Consider the following 18,718-nt stretch of genomic DNA (forward strand, 5'->3'; position numbering starts at 1 on the left):
CATTCAGTCCAATGGAGGTATTATTTCAAAACTGTAAGACTGCTACTATGAGTTCTTGGGGTTGAATAAAAACTCTGATACTTACCATACTGTGTAACAAATGCTATACAGCTGTTCACGATAATGGGAACGTCATTTCTGCCGAGCTGCTGGTCTTGTAATGCATTCCCATCTGTACCCGCTGCTTTTTCAATTGCAGTATGCCAGACTGTGAAATCCAACTTGGTATGCCCATGGATGTATAATGTTCTGTAAAGTTTGAAAAGTATTTCAAATGAAAATTGTTTTTTTAAGCCTTACTTCTACAGAGAATATCCTTAAATCCATATAAATGTGATCTGATCTCACCCATCAGAAGAAAACCCCTCTGTCTACCACCAGCTTCCACTCACTTGATCCCTCTTTTGCTTTGGAGTCATACGTCTCTCTCCATAGAGGCCAGAAAATTCCCTGAACTTGTGGCCTTAATGTCCTTGCCTCTTTTTCATTTCCTCTTTCATTCTGTTTCTGAATAACTGAACTGAAACCCTTCTGGCCAGCATCACTTGTAACTTATGGATATCTGGGGGTGCATTTTTAAGATTTTAGAAGTGTTTGATAACTTTAGGACTGTTCTTCCTTTTAAAGGTTAAAAAAAAAAAAAAAAGAGAGAGAGAGAGAGGGAAAACAACCACCCAATTCAGCTTTGGTAGAACAGTTCTTCCTGGCTTTTCCTCCTATCTTTCTGGTCCCTCAGTTCTTTCCCAAACTCACTTTCTCTTTCTAAAAATGAACTTGTAACTTCAGTGCACTCACATGAACTCCAAAGACTCTCCAAGGGACATGTCATTCAGGCCAGTGGTTTCCATCCCCCATATATATATAAGCTAGTAAGTCTCACATCCCTATCTCTGGTTGAGAATTTACTCACAAATCAGATCTCCACATGATTGAAAAGCAAGAGCATAAAGAAGTTAACAGAATGGAAATCAATTCATGAACTCAAGTTTTAGCGCTGTACTCACTTCCTTTATGACCTTGGACAAGTTATCAACCTTCTTTGGTTGTCAGTTTTATCAAAGGCAAAAATGAGGATAATAATAGCACCCACTTTAGCACTCAGTAAATGTGGTATTAGTAACTAATAAACCATAATGCTAATTAATGTTAATTCCACAAGCATCTCAAATCTTTATCCCTTCTTATGTGGAGTTGGAGAAGACTCTTGAGAGTGCTTGGATTGCGAGGGGATCCAACCAGTCCGTCTTAAAGGAGACCAGTCCTGGATGTTCATTGGAACAACTGATGTTGAAGCTGAAACTCTAATACTTTGGCTACCTCATGTGAAGAGTCGACTCATTTGAAAAGACCCTGGTGCTGGGAAAGATTGAGGGCAGGAGGAGAAGGAGACGACAGAGGATAAGATGGTTGGATGGCATCACCGACTCAATAGACATGGGTTTGGGTGGACTCCGAGAGTTAGTGATAGACGGAGGCCTGGCGTGCTGCGGTTCATGTAGTCGCAGAATAGGACACAGCTGAGTGACTGAACTGATACTGATACCAAAATGGTACTACAGTCTCCACTTATCCCACCAGGAATTTAGGATTCATTACTGTAGACTGATCCCCTCAATCGCCACCCCACTCCTGACATATGAACTCAGTCACAGAATTCTGTCACATCCAGTTCCCTGACATACTTGCTTTGCCTCCTCTTTATTTGAACACTGCCCTCCTTCAGGGCTTTCTATTGCTCCTTAAAGTCACTTAAGTCCCTCCAAACAAAATTCCTTTCCCAATCCTCCACCTTCTCAAGACTCACAGAATGATCTTTTTAAAATACAAAGCTAATGACATCACTTCCTGATAACTGTCCTTCCATGGCAGTTCTGGAAGTTTCAAGATTAAAAGGTCTTCAACATCTGTCCTGTATTATCCACTCCAACTGTGCCATTCCCAGGAGGAAGGGAGAAAGGAAGGGAAGAAGAAAGAAATTAACATGTTCTTCTCTTTGCAGGAAGTACTTCCTGCTCTCTGACTGCTTAGTCCAGCTCCTCCCCCACTGGTATATTCTAGGTAACCCTTTGTGACCCTCGATTCCTATCTGCCTCCATCCAATGCTTCTGGTGAAACAGGCATTCTTCTTTAATCCTAAACAATCATTCCACCCTCCATCACATTAACTGTTGTGTCTGTGTGAATTTTTTAGCCACTTCACCACAAACTTAATACAAGCAAACAAAGAAAGCATTTCAGTTTATCAATAGCCTTTAGCATAGTGCCAGATATTTCAGTTCAGTTCAGTCTCAGTTATGTCCAACTTTTTGCAACCCCATGAATCGCAGCATGACAGGCCTCCCTGTCTATCACCAACTCCTGGAATTTACTCAAACTCATGTCCATTGAGTTGATGATGCCATCTAGCCATCTCATCCTCCGTCGTCCCCTTCTCCTGCCCCCAGTCTCTCCAAGCATCAGGGTCTTTTCCAATGAGTCAACTCTTCATATGAGGTAGCCAAAGTATTAAGAGTTTCAGCTTTAGTATCAGTTCTTCCAATGAACAGCCAGGACTGATCTCCTTTAGAACGGACTGGTTGGATCTCCTTGCAGTCCAAGGGACTCTCAAGAGTCTTCTCCAACACCACAGTTCAAAAGCATCAATTTTTTGGCGCTCAGCCTTCTTCACAGTCCAACTCTCACATCCATACATGACCACAGGAAAAACCTTAGCCTTGACTAGATGGACCTTTGCTGGCAAAGTAATGTCTCTGCTTTTGAATATGCTATCTAGGCTGGTCATAACTTTTCTTCTAAGGAGTAAGCGTCTTTTAATGTCATGGCTGCAATCACCAACTGCAGCGATTTTGGAGCCCAAAAAAATAAAGTCTGACACTGTTTCCACTGTTTCCCCATCTATTTCCCATGAATTTATGGGACCAGATGCCATGATCTTCATTTTCTGAATGTTGAGCTTTAAGCCAACTTTTTCACTCTCCACTTTCACTTTCATCAAGAGGCTTTTTTAGTTCCTCTTCACTTTCTGCCATAAGGGTGGTGTCATCTGCATTTCTGAGGTTATTGATATTTCTCCCAGCAATCTTGATTCCAGCTTGTGCTTCTTCCAGCCCAGCGTTTCTCATGATGTACTCTGTATATAAGTTAAATAAGCAGGGTGACAATATATAGCCTTGAAGTACTCCTTTTCCTATTTGGAACCGGTCTGTTGTTTCATGTCCAGTTCTAACTGTTGCTTCCTGACCTGCATACAGATTTCTCAAGAGGTAGGTATTTAGTGGATGCATTATTTAGTAGATGCACTGTTTTAAAGTTTTATCACTAGAAAAAACTTTGATTTGAAACAACTTAATCATTGATGCATGTAAGTATAATTATACTAAAGTAAGAGGAAATGGCAACCCATTTCAGTATTCTTGCCTAGATAATCCCACGGACAGAGGAGCCTGGTGGGCTGCTTTTCATAGGGTTGCACAAGGCTGGACATGACTGAAGCAACTTAGTACGCATGCATACCAACCTCCAACTATTTAATTTTGATTTCAAACTACGAAATGGCTACTTTGGATTCAATCTCAAGAGAAAGGAATGAACTGCATCAACAATCGGTCGTTATGGTTTTTCTTTTGAGGGGACTGAGAGAGGTAATCTTTTACATTCCTGGTAATTCATTGGCCCTAATTTAAGGAGAAAACAACATTCCCTCTTTCTTTCCTTTGGTTTCTTTTCTGGAAATGCTCCTCTTTGAAGATAAAGCTACTAGCACCCCACTCCACTCACCTTAACACCTTCTGAACCTGCCATAACTACATCTTCACTGACACTGATGCCCATAATCTTCATCTCTTGCTTCCTAACATCTTTATTTATTGCTTTTATTTTCCACACCCATCACAGCAGCTCAGATCTCAAGGTTTTGTCATTTCCTTTTTGAAGAATTCTGACACCTGCTTTAATACTGACATGCTTTTTGCCTTTTCACTGATCTCATGTCATGTTTAAGTCAAAAGCATTCTACTGCTGGGTTTGTTTGTTTAAATGAAATTATCTAACTTGGTAATTTCCCTGAGAAAACAAGCTCCTACATTATGTAGACTTAATCAAAATTACAGCTTGTTAAATTTAGGAGTTTAAAAAATATATTTTAACTCTTCTTGAGTCTCAGTTTTTTTATCTGATGATTAAGCTCTGAATAGGCGACAAAATCTTTGAAAAGGTGTGCTTATAAACAACGACCAATATTTGAGCAAGCAGTTAAAGAAACTCCAAAGGCAAGGGCCTGCCTACAATAGCAGTATAATTCTGCCATTAACTGTAAATGTTTCAAACTTCAAATTTTCTTTCTAGTCAGAAGACATGTTGTGATGACAAGTTTAACTGTCTGCTTGTGAACTAGTGAAGGGTAGAATCAGTAATGACAAGTTAACTCCCAAGTCCACTTGTCAAAGGCTAAATCCTAAGATACATCATCTTGTGCACTAGATGTCTGACATTTAACAGCATCAGTTCAACATTCCTTTCTGATATTACCTAAACTCTGCACATTGAATAAAGCATCAAAAGATATTTTCAACACAAATGCTGGCCAACTTTATTATTTCAAATGTTACTGAACAATGGTTTATCATTCCTATTTCAAAGAAATAGGAATTTACATCTTGAAAATCTGAAAAGTTATTCTGAAGAACTCTAATTATAGAGAAATACATTTTACTAACTGTTCATTCCCAAACCTAAATTTTAAAGCCATATTTTAAAAATCCATATATCCTATAATGCATCAAGATAGTTCAATAAGACATAGAAACCAAGTCCCAAAAGTAATAAAACAATTTTCTTAAAGCTGTAATATAATAGCCACAAAATATAGACTATCATTATTTGAGCCTAGTCTACTGACAAGACCCAAGATGAATGACAGGATCTATAAATTTAGCTGTACAAAAAATGAAATCATCTTTATAAAGAACATTTTAAACACAACTAAAAAGCAAATAACATGTTTCAAAAACATAACTAAAAAAAGATAGTATCTTAGGCATCTATAAAAAATAAAAACACTGAGTCTTGTAGTATATGTTAGCATTTGTTGGCCAAAAAATACTTTATTTTGCTTTCATTTCTGTAAGATATTTTTTCTGGATAGAGTATTTTAAGCTAATAGTTTCTGGTTTGGTTATTTTTTCCCCCCAACACATTAAAAGATTTTACTATATTATCTCCTGGTTTGCACTGTCTCTGCCAATACATTCTCATCTTTGTCCCCTATTTTTAATGTTTCACCCACACCCACCCCGCCAGTACTTTTATTTTTCCTCACATTGGTTTTCAAGAATTTGATTATGATATGTCTTGATGTGGTTTGTCTTTATCATGAATGTTATGTTGATCTTAATATATGTACATTTATAGTTTTTACAAAATTCAGAAATTTTTGGCCATATTTCTTCAAATATTATACATATATATATTACTCCATCTTTCTCTTCTCTCATTTTACAATTCTAACTATGTTTACATAAGAATGCTTAATATTGTCCCACAGGTCATTGAGGCTCTGCTAATTTTATTCAGCCTTTTCTCTCTGAGCTAAAGTTTTGATAATTTCTGCTGTCATGATTTCAAGTTTATTGACTTTGTTTTTTTTTAAACATAGTCTACTCTTGGATTTAGCTGATCTAGTGAGATTTTCTTTTCAGATAGTGTATTCTTCAGCCTTAGAAGTTCCATTTGGTTTCTTCTTTAGACCCATTTTTCTATGTTTATGTTTTCCTTTACATCTTTTAATATATTTAGTAATAATTCAAAATTACTGTGTATATTCTTTGCTAATTCCACTATCCTTCTCATTTCTAGGTCTGTTCTTATCATCTAATTTCCAGCTTTTTCATATCACCAGTATTTTCACTCTATGCTAGACATCATGAGTATTAAGTTCAGTGTCAGGGTTGTGCTATCTTCCTATAAAGGGTATTGACGTTTGTTTTGGCCCCTTTTGTCTATTTGACCCTGGGTAACTAAACTACTTGTGGAGAGGTCTGTTTTTAAGCTTAGCAAGGCATAAATGGAGCAGCCTTTACCTGTGGGCTGGTTTAGCCTTAATATTCTTGGATTACCTCCTGCTGTCTTTACAAATGCTCTGTGTGTTTAATGAAGTCTGTCTAACCTGGCTAGATAAAATTTGAACACACTCAAATAGTGTCTACACTCTGGGAATTGTTCAACTCATAGCACACCCTGAGACTATTTTTGCCTGAAGTTTTGACCTGCAAATATGCAGGTTCATACTGAGCGAAGATGGAAGGGAACTCTATGAAGATTTCTGAAGCTTGTGCTCTGTACATTTTTCCCTCTGCTCTGAACTCTATCTTGCAAAGTGTAGCTACTGCGGATTCTCCAAACTTCAAGCTCTACCTCCAACATAGCAAAACCGCCATATGCTGCTTGGATCCCCCCATTCCCTGTGCCAAGTACTGACAGGAAGCCAAGGTGATCTTAGGCCTTAAGTCACTTGTTTCCCTTCTCTCCATGGTCACTATCCTGGGAAGCCTATTGTTCCAAAGTCTGAGAATAGTTCGTTTGGTCCAAGTTTCTAGTAGTTTAAAGTGGGAGGGCATATTCCATGCCAGATATTTCTTCATGGGCAGAAATGGAAGTCCAGCACATTTTATTAAGTCATCACATCCATAAATCACCCTCATTTTCGTTTATAGAAAAACAGTATTTCTTTCCTCAGCAGATAAGGAACTGCTGCATAGAGATGAAATTTCAGCCAGAAACAGGCAAACAATTATTAAATCTGTAGATGCAGAGACTGTATCACAAGAATAATGGAGAAAGAAATATTAGCTTAAATAATTTGTTTCTTCTGAAGCCAACAGTTCAGTAAGAAGTGTCAAGGCACACTATTCCCTGAGAAGGCAAGCCTCCAGGTTTTCAATTTCATCTCTACACACCATTAGGCAATTACCTATAGGAATGTGAGAAATAGCCCTGTTTCAAGTCTGCGGGGAAAAAAAAAAAAAAGGCTTCTGTACCCTCATAAAGAACCTGCAATCCTTTCCAAAACAAGACAAGTTATTATTTACATTTACTTGATAAAACTAATATGATATCAATCTATCTCTCCAGGCCCACTGTCCCATGCTTCCTCCTCAAGAACTGAAGGTTAAGGCCAACCTGAAGTGAAGTTTTACCCCAACCCATCCTATTTCTCTGAAACTATTGTTTCCACCTCTTGGAATATCTTTGTGTTTCAACCCCTCATTTTTTTCCTCTTCTAATCCTACTTAGGATTCCAGAGCCTAATATACTTAAAAAATAAATATGATTATCTTGATCCCATTATCTAAAAGAGATCTTTTCATTCTGTATTTTTTCACCCCATAGTGCATTTATATGTTCACAGGTTTCTATGTAGTATACAGTAAGTGTCCTGAACTGGGGAATGAAATACATTTTTTGAAGGAAATAATAAATACTTCAAAATCCATCTTTTGTTAAATAGTCCCACATTTCCTTTATCATAATTCTCTTTAACAACAACAACAAAAAAATCATCTTATACTGTAAGTTTGAATAGTTCCTTTTTTTGCAAAACCAGTGGCGGTGGTGAGAGAAGAGTCTATCTCGTTTGCCTTGGCAACATTCAGATTAAACCATCTCTACAAATTAAATGATCAGAAAGTTACAAAAGCAGTCAAGCTGATATTGTGGGCAATCGGCTACTGTTTAATTTGCAATTACATGCACAATTTAGAAACCACTTTAAGATAATTCACCCTAGACAGTACTGCTAACATATCAGCTGCTATAAAACACAATTCAAGTACAGGGGAAAAAAATCACATGTAATAAATTGATATGAAATAAGGATCTTCAACTTAAGAGTGTTCATCTCCCAAATTAAGAAAAGTAGGCTGTCCCATAATTCCGAAACATAGTGATAAAATGTTTATTCCCCAGTGTCAGCTCCTTTATGTCTGAAATTTGCAGTTAAAACTGAATTCAGTCAGGCTTGGGAGCCATCAAGTGAATCATACTTTACTATAGGCCAATAAATCAATCTTAAAAAAATTAAAATCAAACAACAAAATTTAAAAAAAAAAAACATACTAGGCTGTTCTGTTTCTGCTAACACAGCTGTGCTTATTACAACTAACAGCCTTTCAGTAAAAGTTTAATAATAGGTATCTTTGACAAATGAGCATGAAGCTACAGAATGTGAGATAGAGAACACAGTAACTTATTTATCAGAAATAAATACACAGAGAATGTGGGCCAAGTGCAGAAATAGTGTTCAAATTTTATGAAAAGGATGTTGTAATCCATTGAACACTTCAGTCACAGTGGATATATAACCTACTGTCCAAACAAGTGCCTTCTGACCTCACTGGGGTACAGGACATTCACTGACTAACAATGGATATTCAAAAACATGATTTCTTTTCTTTTTTCCACACACAGAAACCCTAAGACCTGAAAGCAAAGCACAAAATCTAAGTTCCAATAACAGCATCAAACATCACGGTAGAAAGCCTTAAGTGTAATCAAGAAAGCTTTATTTTCCAAAGTAATTTTTAAAGTATACAAGGAATACACATTAAAGCTATACCATCTGGAGTACCTTCTGCTTAGAGCTTTTCACAGCAAAAATGCTCTGTGTGTGGAAAATATTATTGCAATATTTTTCTGTCCAAAGACACTCATGCTAGGTATATAGGGGAAATTACCATGAAGATTAAAATATACATCTAAATAATGACTATATTCAGTGGATGGTTATCAATTCATGAACTTTTCTAGGTCACAGGGTTCATTCTCTTGCCTTTAAGAAATATTAATATATTTTAACAGTTTAACCAAAGGTAGACAAGGAAGGAGCAAATATGTGAAATTAACTCATTAAGCTTATTTATGATTTGCCGTTCTGGTTCAAGCTGTTAAAATAAAGGTCAAAACTTATAGCTAGTTGGTTTCTCTTTCAATTATTCTTACTATCTTTATATGCTTGGTGAAAAACTAGAAGTTGTTTGATTTCTTAAAGCTACAGTTTTGTCTTTCATTGACAAGTCTAGCACAACCTACTGTACTTCACAGTCATTATTTCCCACGGGACTAACAAACTGAAAGAGAGATGAAAAACAGGACAATGCAATGAAATTCTCTTATTTTGAAACGGCATTAAAACAGCTCTTAAACAATCCCATCTACAATTAACTGTCCTGGTTGGAGTACTGGAAGAAAAGAATCTATTTCCTCTTTTGGTATGTGATAAAACCACTCACAGTCATCCAGGCCAAGAGTTCAGAAGTCATCCTTATTTCCTATTTCATAAAGCAACTGAAAACCAGCAGACTGATCGAAAACCACAAGATTGGACTTTCCCTCAATAGCCTACCACCAGATCTAGAAAGATCCCAATATCCAAAACCACCCATCAGTTCCTCTTTTCTTGCTGTTAGAACTGAGAGACCTATCCTGTTGTCTTCTCTCTTATACCTTCACTGCCCACCCCCCCCCACCTTTTTAAAAATATGTATCTCTGCCCCATCAAAATGTTTTTAATGGCACAAGTTCAAGTCATCTAAAACAAAACTGCAGATATATTCACTTCCTGGGACAAATTCCTTTCACTTCATTAATCCTATTAACTTCCAGACATCCCTGACAAACTGTTCTCTCCAGCTGGTTTATCTAATCTTATCCAGGTTTTGCTTTATCACTTCTGTTCTTCTCAAGAGTCACCGGACTGGACTCCCCATCACTGATCCAATGGAGTATCTATTGTCATCAGACAGCACCTAGTATTTCTGACTATTCCTTCCTTCTTGCACCACTCTTTCTGGGCTTAGTGACACATCCTCTCAGTTTCCTGCTTCACTCTCTGAATAAACTACCTTTATACCCTGGGGTAGCTAATCCCCCGGAAACTGCCCCCACTTCCAACATTCTGTGTATTCATCAAAGTCCCAACACATTAGCTCGTCCCTTCTCACTCTATAGACCTCCCTAAGTGATTTCACCTTCTTCATTCTATATGTGGGTAACTCCAATATTGATATCCCCATTAACTAATCATGAGCATCAGATCCACAAACATAACTCCCTCTAAGCAATTTCTCCTTAAATGTTTATAAGCGCCTCATGTTCAACATGTCAAAAATCAAACGCATCATTTCCCAAGCTCCCTTCCAAACCTGCTCTTTTTCCATTTGTCTCAATTTATTTACCTATGTGTATACATATCCACATATATGTACACACATGTGTGTACATCTGTGAAAAAACACATAGGTATATAAATATGAGATCCCGTTCTTCACCGTACACGGTGCCCTGGATACCTGCATGGCTTTTTGTTCCATAACGGCTTATAACCCAGTGCACTCACCATCTTCCAGGTTGATTCTTTATTCCCACTTCTGACCTCTCTTCTTTCTGCTTCATCTTTAATTAGGTGGCCACTGGATTGATATATTTTTTCTAGTAAAATAACTTTTCAGGTTTTCTAATAAACTTTTTACTTTCTAATAAGATGCTGAAATTTAAATCCTAGTGACATATAATTTATCCAGGCTCCTAATATATTAATTAATTTAATTTTTGAGAGTCATCTTGGTAAATTAATACCACTTGTTTTAAAAAGAAATTGTTACATTGTTAAGTTAAAAACTGCCCTTATCTTGATTTAAAATTGGATTATCCCCCTCAGCATCATATAGACCCTGGAAGGCTGTACAAAAGTGCTTAAAATAGTGCCTGGTACAGAATAATTTGTATACACTGTCATCATTTTATTATTGCTATTATCTGAATCTTATTGATTTGGAGAAAATAGGGAAAGCAAGTAAAACCAAAATATAAGCATATGATAAACATAGTTGTTTTCCAATGGTCCTTTTGTATAGCAGCTATTCAAAAAAGAGGTTCAAGAAAAATAACTTGGTTTTATATTTATCCTGTATTTCTCCTACTCTCATCTTGACACATTCTCTGTTATTGCCTTTCATAAAAATGCTTTCAACATAACTAGTTGATAACACATGCAGATAAAAACAGTCTTCCCTGGTGGCTCAGCAGTAAAGAATCACCTGCCAATGCAGGAGACACAGGTTTGATCCCTGGCTTGGGAAGATACCCTGGAGAAGGAAACAGCAACCCACTCCAGTATTCTTGCTGGGCAACCCTAGGGACAGCGAAGCCTGGCAGGCTATGGTTTGTGGGGATGCAAAGTCGGATACAACTGAGCACACAGGCACACAGATAAAAACTTTATTCTCAAAAACTAAATGAAGCAGCTTTGACCATTATTTTGGAATCCTGCTAGTTTTAAACTATTCCATAAACCTTCTGGTTCCTTTTGCCCAGGGTAAAGTTCAAGATGTCATAAGGTAACAAAACATTTAGTCCTCTGGCTTCCTTATCTTGCGTTCATGAGGGAGTACACTGCATGCGGTTAGCACTAAATAAAAATTCAGATTGAATAACACTAATCCACATTTGGCACATTTTAATTAAAATCTATGTGCCACTGGTCAAATCCTTTATAGACTAAAACTGGTAGAAAAATACCTTGGGTACAGTAACATGATTTTTTAAAATTACATATATATATGTAATATATAAAATAAAATTTCACTAGCAAGCTTCTGGTTGCTAATTTGTTTAAGAACATAAGCTCTGTGAGCTCAAGCAACAAATCTGTATTTTTGACCGTTTTTTCTTGCCATGTAGGTAACAGGCAGCAGGCACTACATAAAGATTAATAGATGAAGCACAGGCTGGAATCAAGATTGCTGGGAGAAATATCAGTAACCTCAGATATGCAGATGACTAAAGAAGAAGAAAATGAAGAAGAACTAAAGAGCCTCTTGATGAAAGTGAAAGAGGAGAGTGACAAAGTTGGCTTAAAACTCAACATTCAGAAAACTAAGATCATGGCATCTAGTCCCATCACTTTATGGCAAATAGATGGGGAAACAGTGGAAACAGTGACTGACTTTATTTTTGGGGGGCTCCAAGGGTTTTTCCAGTAGTCATGTATGGATGTGAGAGTTGGACTATAAAGAAAGCTGAGCACCCAAGAATTGATGCTGTTGAACTGTGGTGTTGGATAAGCCTCTTGAGAGTCCCTTGGACTGCAAGGAGATCCAACTAGTCCATCCTAAAGGAAATCAGTCCTGAATATTCATTGGAAGGACTGATGTTGAAGCTGAAATGCCAATATTTTGGCCACCTGATGTGAAGAACTGACTCATTGGAAAAGACACTGATGCTGGGAAGGATTGAAGGCGGGAGGAGAAGGGGATGACAGAGGATGAGATGTTTGGATGGCATCACCGACTCAATGGACATGAATTTGAGTAAACTCTAGGAGTTGGTGATGGACAGGGAGGCCTGGTGTGTTGCAGTCCATGGGGTCGCAAAGAGTTGGATACGACTGAGCGGCTGAAGTGAAAAAGCGTATGTGTGCTAGTCTTTCAATGCCACAACACTATCTACTCTCTTACTATTATTTCTGAACATGTATGGAACGTATTCTGAGAGAACAGTAAAACTGTCATCTGGTAGCAAAATTAGAACCTAAAATATTATTAATCATTTTAAGTCCAGAAATAAAGAAGCAAAAACATAAAATCCTGATTATGTCTCTAAGTTAAAAACACATTCTGACATACGTATCTAATCAGCAATACGTTTGCTGTCTAAAGTGGTTTGCATCTTTCTGTGAAGTTCAAGAAAAGACAGGTTCAGATAATGGCTCAGTCATTATCCTTGTCACTAGCATGGATGTTCACTGGAGGGAATGCTAATTGAGCTTTGCTTTTATATTTATCATTACATATATATATATACACACACACACACACACACACTAATACTATCTTGCACTCTTGAAGAGCTAAACATTCTAATTATGGGATTTGAAAGCAAATGATAAGATACAGAGAGAAAATAATTTGTTCAGGAGACTATGCCATCCTAGTTGTTGTCATCTGAATCTTGCTGCTCCTTCTCAGGACCTTTTGCTAGATCATTCCTCCTCTAAAACTGAAGGCCCTGGGACTACCTCCTTGTCTCTTTTCTACCTACAGTCCTCCTCTAGGTGAAATCTGATCTATTCCTTGGCTAAATAAGTAAGTCAAAATGTATGCTGATGACTCTCAAATATTTATCTCTGGCTGTAACCTTTCCACTTAATTCCAGGCTTGCGTATCCACTTTGCTTTCAAATAGACATTTCCAAGTAATCATTTCCAAAACCAAATTCTTGATCTACTGCCCTAAATGTACTAATATCCTACCTCTACTCTCCATGTATATTTTATCTCAAAAAGGAGCACCATAATTCACGTAAAGGCTCAGGCCAAAAACTCTGGGATCATCTCTGACTATCACAGTCAGTGAATTCATCAACAGATTCACTGACCTCTACCCACACAGTGTATCTTACCACTCAACACTATGTCATTAGGAAGTCACCTTTTGCTTGGCCTCTGCAGCAGGATCCTACCTGATGTTCAAACTTTCACTCCTGCCCTCAGAAAGCTATCCATCTAGAGTCAGAGTAGTCATTTAAAAACATAAGTCAGATGATTGAATTTCCTGGCTCTCAAATGAAGGGGCTTCTCACCATGCTTAGAATAAAATTCAAGTCTTTACATACCATGGCCTGTAAGGCTCTATAGTCTCGCCCAGGGATATCTCTAATCATTTCTTCCCTCTCTCACTCATTGAAATTTCCCTAGCCACAGGAGCTTTCTTGCAGACCTTGAACATGCCAAACACAACTCACTCTTCAAAATATCCTTGCCCTCATGCCTTGTACCTTCTATTCAGACTGCTGCATGTTTTGTTTTGTGTTTTTTTTTTCCTCCACTCTATACAGATCTCTGATCAGAGACATCCTCTCTTAGCACCCTATTGAAAACAGAATACCACTCTACCAGGTACACTCTCTTTACCTTATTTTCCTTCAAGCACTTAAAATTAAGGGACATAATACTATGCAAAATTTTTGTCTGCTTATATTGTATATTGTTTCCCCCACAAATGTAGATGCTTCATGAAGGCAAAGACCGTATCTGTTTTATTCACCACTAATATCCCCAGTACCTATAACAGTACTATAAAGTAGATGCTTAATATTTATTGAAAAACTGAATAAATTCAAGAAATCAGGTTTTAACTATACATGATTCAGGGTATTATTTATACCTATCATATATCTACACTGATAATACATTTACAAATGTCAAAGTGCTTCCAAACGAAGCAAAGGAATCTAGGTCTGTAGAAAACTACAATAACGATCCCACTGAGTTTCTCATAGTATAAAAATAGGCAAGCTTCACTGGTCTACTCTTTCTACTAAAGAGAATATATACATACATACACACAAGATTCAGAAAATTTCCAACAGTTTATAAAATAATGAGTTCTCCTCCAAGAGGATAAACAGAATACCCAACTCCATAGATTCGTTGAGATAAAGAACAAAAAGCAAAAATGCACTTACCTCCCTTTTTCTACCAAGAGCAAAACATCCAATTTTTCCCCATTTTGAACCACTGTGCTAATTGCTGGAGGGAAAGAAGTATGAACATATTATTTAAAAGCATTACACTAAATACCTTTATCAACTACTTACTCACTGTTAAGAAGCGAGTCATCATAATTTTATGTGAAATTTACTATTTCCATGTGCAGCAAAGAACTCTGTGCAGATATAAGGGGAGGGGGACAAAAAAAAAAACTTACTTAGTTCTTGTAGTCTTCTTAAGTGCATTCTATCCTCCTGACCTTCTTGCATTTGAAGGCAAAAACGCAAATTAGATTTGTCCATTGCAAACCAGCCTTTTCTCCACTGATCCAGGGCTTGGCAGTCTTTGTAGTAGAGTTGACCAATCAAATCATAGTCAGCTTCTGTTAAGTTTTCAGCAACAAAGGGAACAAAATGCTGTTAAAACAAATACAAAAAAGTAATAAAGACAGTGAAAACAGGAAATCCCTTATATAGCTAAAGATATCAGGGAAAGGGGAAAAACTTGTTTTTCTGTATTAAAGATTTAGGAGTAATCCAGATTTCAAAACAATTATTTAAACTTGCCATCAGTCTTAAAACTGAAAAGCTATAAATATAATGCAATTTTAAATGGCAGCATCTTAAACCATTTTTCTTGATATATACAGAATTGAAACAGGAAGACATTCTCTTTGTAAACTTGTGGAATCTTTTAAAATGTCAACCTTCAATGTCTGTCTTCATTTGTATCTTTTATGTTCTTTTCCCATTTGTGTACACTATGAATAAGAAATCTACCTATAAAAAGACATACACAGAAATGACTTTACAATATTGAAAAGATCTCCACCATCAAGGTATGGCCTTAATTTTATGAATGACTCCAAAATGCTACATTAATTTCTTCTCTGCTTCAGGCTCCAGAAAGGTAACTCAACTTCGTTTGACTACAACCTATGAAAACCTAATTAAGTATGGACATGCTTTCTGGAACCTTGTAAAAAATTTTCATGAACCTCCAAAGGTAAAGAATATTCTCTGGATTTAGGTAATAAAACAATATTTAAATACCTTGGTGAGATGGAGAGAACAAATAAATGAATACCAAAGGGGAAAGCGGTGGTGGGAGGAATCAGAAGATGGAGATTGACAAATACATACTACTGATACTATATATAAAATAACTAATGAGAACATACTGTGTGGCGCAGGGAGCTCTACTTAATGCACTGTTGTGACCTGAATGTAAGTCCAAAAGGGAGGGGATATATATATGGCTGATTCAATTTGCTGTATAGTAAAAACTAACACAACATTATAAAGCAGCTAAGTGTGTACATATGTGCTAAGTCACTTTATTCATGTCTGACTCTTTGTGACCACACGAACGGTAGCCTGCCAGGCTCCTCTGTCTATGGGATTCTCCAGGCAAGAATACTGGCGTAGGTTCTATGCCCTCCTCCAGGGGATCTTCCCAACCTAGGGATCAAACCCATGTCTCTCATGTTTTCTGCACTGGCAGGTGGGTTCTTTACCACTAGCACAACCTGAGAAGCCCAAAGCAACTATACTCCAATAAAAATTAACAAAAAAATAAATACCTTGGCTATTCCTTCTGTCCATTTTCTTTGCACTTGAGATGTTTCAGCTCCAAATAAAAATGCACGTTCTGAGGGTAAATAAATCTCAAAAGTAAAGATGGGCCTATAGGACATAAGAATAACAAGGTACTGCTGGTTATGTGTGACTTTTATGAGAAAAAAATTACCCAAAGATCAAGTCTTTAATTAAATTTCTTTTGAACCTGAATAATAGTGTGAGATCTATCTACCATCTACCTATCATATTTTTCTGTGGCTGGTTTGTACTTTATTCAAATGAAATAAATGGAACACACTGGTTCAGACAAAAAGAATATTCTCCTGACTAACCACTCTATGTATTGCATGACTTTGCTGATGCCCTGATGTGGCAGGGGGCTCTCTTCTGTCTCCTCATTCCTCTGAGATCACTCCTTCATAATTTATTCTGACCCCCTGTTCAAAGCAAACATTGTCCAAACAGTTCTCTAAATAGTTCTCTTCTCATCTTCACAAATTTTCCTTCCATCATCTCATCCTATGCCAAATGTCATCTCCTTAGTATAGATAAAAAGAGACTAATATCCCACATCTTGAATTTTTCCTTCATTGCTCGTCCATAGCTCCAAGTATTTCTTGAAACACGCTAAGTATATATGTTCAGACCAGTTCAGTCGCTCAGTCATGTCCGACTCTTGGTGACCCCATGAACCGCAGCACGCCAGGCCTCCCTGTCCATCACCAACTCCCGGAGTTTAACCAAACTCATGTCCATTCAGTCAGTGATGCCATCTAACCATCTCATCCTCTGTTGTCCCCTTCTCCTCCTGCCCTCAATCTTTCCCAGCATCAGGGTCTTTTCAAATGAGTCAGCTCTTCGCATCAGGTAGCCAATGTATTAGAGTTTCAGGTTCAACATCAATCCTTCCAAAGAACACCCAGGACTGATCTCCTTTAGGATGAACTTGTTGGATCTCCTCGCAGTCCAAGAGACTCTCAAGAGTCTTCTCCAACACCACAGTTCAAAAGCATCAATTCTTTGGTGCTCAGCTTTCTTTATAATCCACTCTTACATCCATACATGACTATTGGAAAAACCATAGCCTTGACTAGATGGACCTTTGTGGGCAAAGTAATGTCTCTGCTTTTTAATATGCTGTCTAGGTTGGTCATAACTTTCCATCCAGGAGTAAGCGTCTTTTAATTTCATGGCTGCAGTCACCATCTGCAGTGATTTTGGAGCCAAAAAAAATAAAGTCAGCCACTGTTTCCCCATCCATTTGCCATGAAGTGATGGGACCGGATGCCGTGATCTTAGTTTTCTGAATGTTGAGCTTTAAGCCAACTTTTTCACTCTCCTCTTTAAAGAGGCTCTTTAGTTCTTCTTCACTTTCTGCCATAAGGGTGGTATCATCTGCATATCTGAGGTTATCTATATTTCTCCCAGCAATCTTGATTCCAGCTTGTACTTCCTCCAGTCCAGCCTTTCTCATGATGTACTCTGTATAAAGGTTAAATAAGCAGGGTGACAATATACAGCCTTGACATACTCCTTTTCCTATTTGGAATCAGTCTGTTGTTCCATGTCCAGTTCTAACTATTGCTTCCTGACCTGCATACAGGTTTCTCAAGAGGCAAGTCAGGTGGTCTGGTATTCCCATCTCTTGAAGAATTTTCCAGTATATCATGATCCACACAGTCAAAGGCTTTGGCATAGTCAATAAAGCAGAAATAGATGTTTTTCTGGATCTCTCTTGCTTTTTCCATGATCCAGTAGATGTTGGCAATTTGATCTCTGGTTCCTCTGCCTTTTCTAAAACCAGCATGAACATCTGGAAGTTCATGGTTCACGTATTGCTGAAGCCTGGCTTGGAGAATTTTGAGCATTACTTTACTAGCATGTGAGATGAGTGCAACTGTACAGTAGTTTGAGCATTCTTTGGCATTGTCTTTCTTTGGGATTGGAATGAAAACTGACCTGTTCCAGTCCTGTGGCCACTGCTTAGTTTTCCAAATTTGCTGGCATATTGAGTGCAGCACTTTCACAGAATCGTCTTTCAGGATTTGAAATAGCTCAACTGGAATTCCATCACTTCCACTAGCTTTGTTCACAGTGATGCTTTCTAAGGCCCACTTGACTTCACATTCCAGGATGTCTGGCTCTAGATGAGTGATCACACCATCATGATTATCTGGGTCATAAAGATCTTTTTTGTACAGTTCTTCTGCGTATTCTTGCCACCTCCTAATATCTTCTGCTTCTGTTAAGTCCATACCATTTCTGTTCTTTATCAAGCCCATCTTTGCATGAAATGTTGCCTTGGTATCTCTAATTTTCTTGAAGAGATCTCTAGTCTTTCCCATTCTATTGTTTTCCTCTATTTCTTTGCATTGATTGCTGAAGAAGGCTTTCTTATCTCTCCTTGCTATTCTTTGGAACTCTGCATTCAGATGCTTATATCTTTCCTTTTCTCCTTTGCTTTTCGCTTCTTTTCTTTTCACAGCTATTTGTAAGGCCTCCTCAGACAGCCATTTTGCTTTTTTGCATTTCTTTTCCATGGGGATGTCTTGATCCCTGTCTCCTGTACAGTGTCACAAACCTCTGTCCATAGTTC

At 37.6% G+C, this 18,718-nt stretch overlaps 1 protein-coding gene across 1 annotated transcript in view; it reads right to left on the reverse strand.

The window, feature by feature from the left end:
- Positions 1-18,718, reverse strand: part of ARAP2 (ArfGAP with RhoGAP domain, ankyrin repeat and PH domain 2) — a 180,478-nt gene that overhangs the window by 77,203 nt on the left and 84,557 nt on the right. Inside the window, exons 16-19 of the mRNA XM_068974940.1 lie at positions 16,125-16,227; positions 14,760-14,958; positions 14,518-14,581; positions 86-249 (exon numbers count right to left, since the gene is read on the reverse strand). Coding sequence (XP_068831041.1) covers positions 86-249; positions 14,518-14,581; positions 14,760-14,958; positions 16,125-16,227 — 530 coding nt within the window. The remainder of the gene's footprint in view (positions 1-85; positions 250-14,517; positions 14,582-14,759; positions 14,959-16,124; positions 16,228-18,718) is intronic.

Source organism: Capricornis sumatraensis, chromosome 7 (genome assembly GCF_032405125.1).
Source record: "Capricornis sumatraensis isolate serow.1 chromosome 7, serow.2, whole genome shotgun sequence".
Taxonomy (NCBI): domain Eukaryota; kingdom Metazoa; phylum Chordata; class Mammalia; order Artiodactyla; family Bovidae; genus Capricornis; species Capricornis sumatraensis.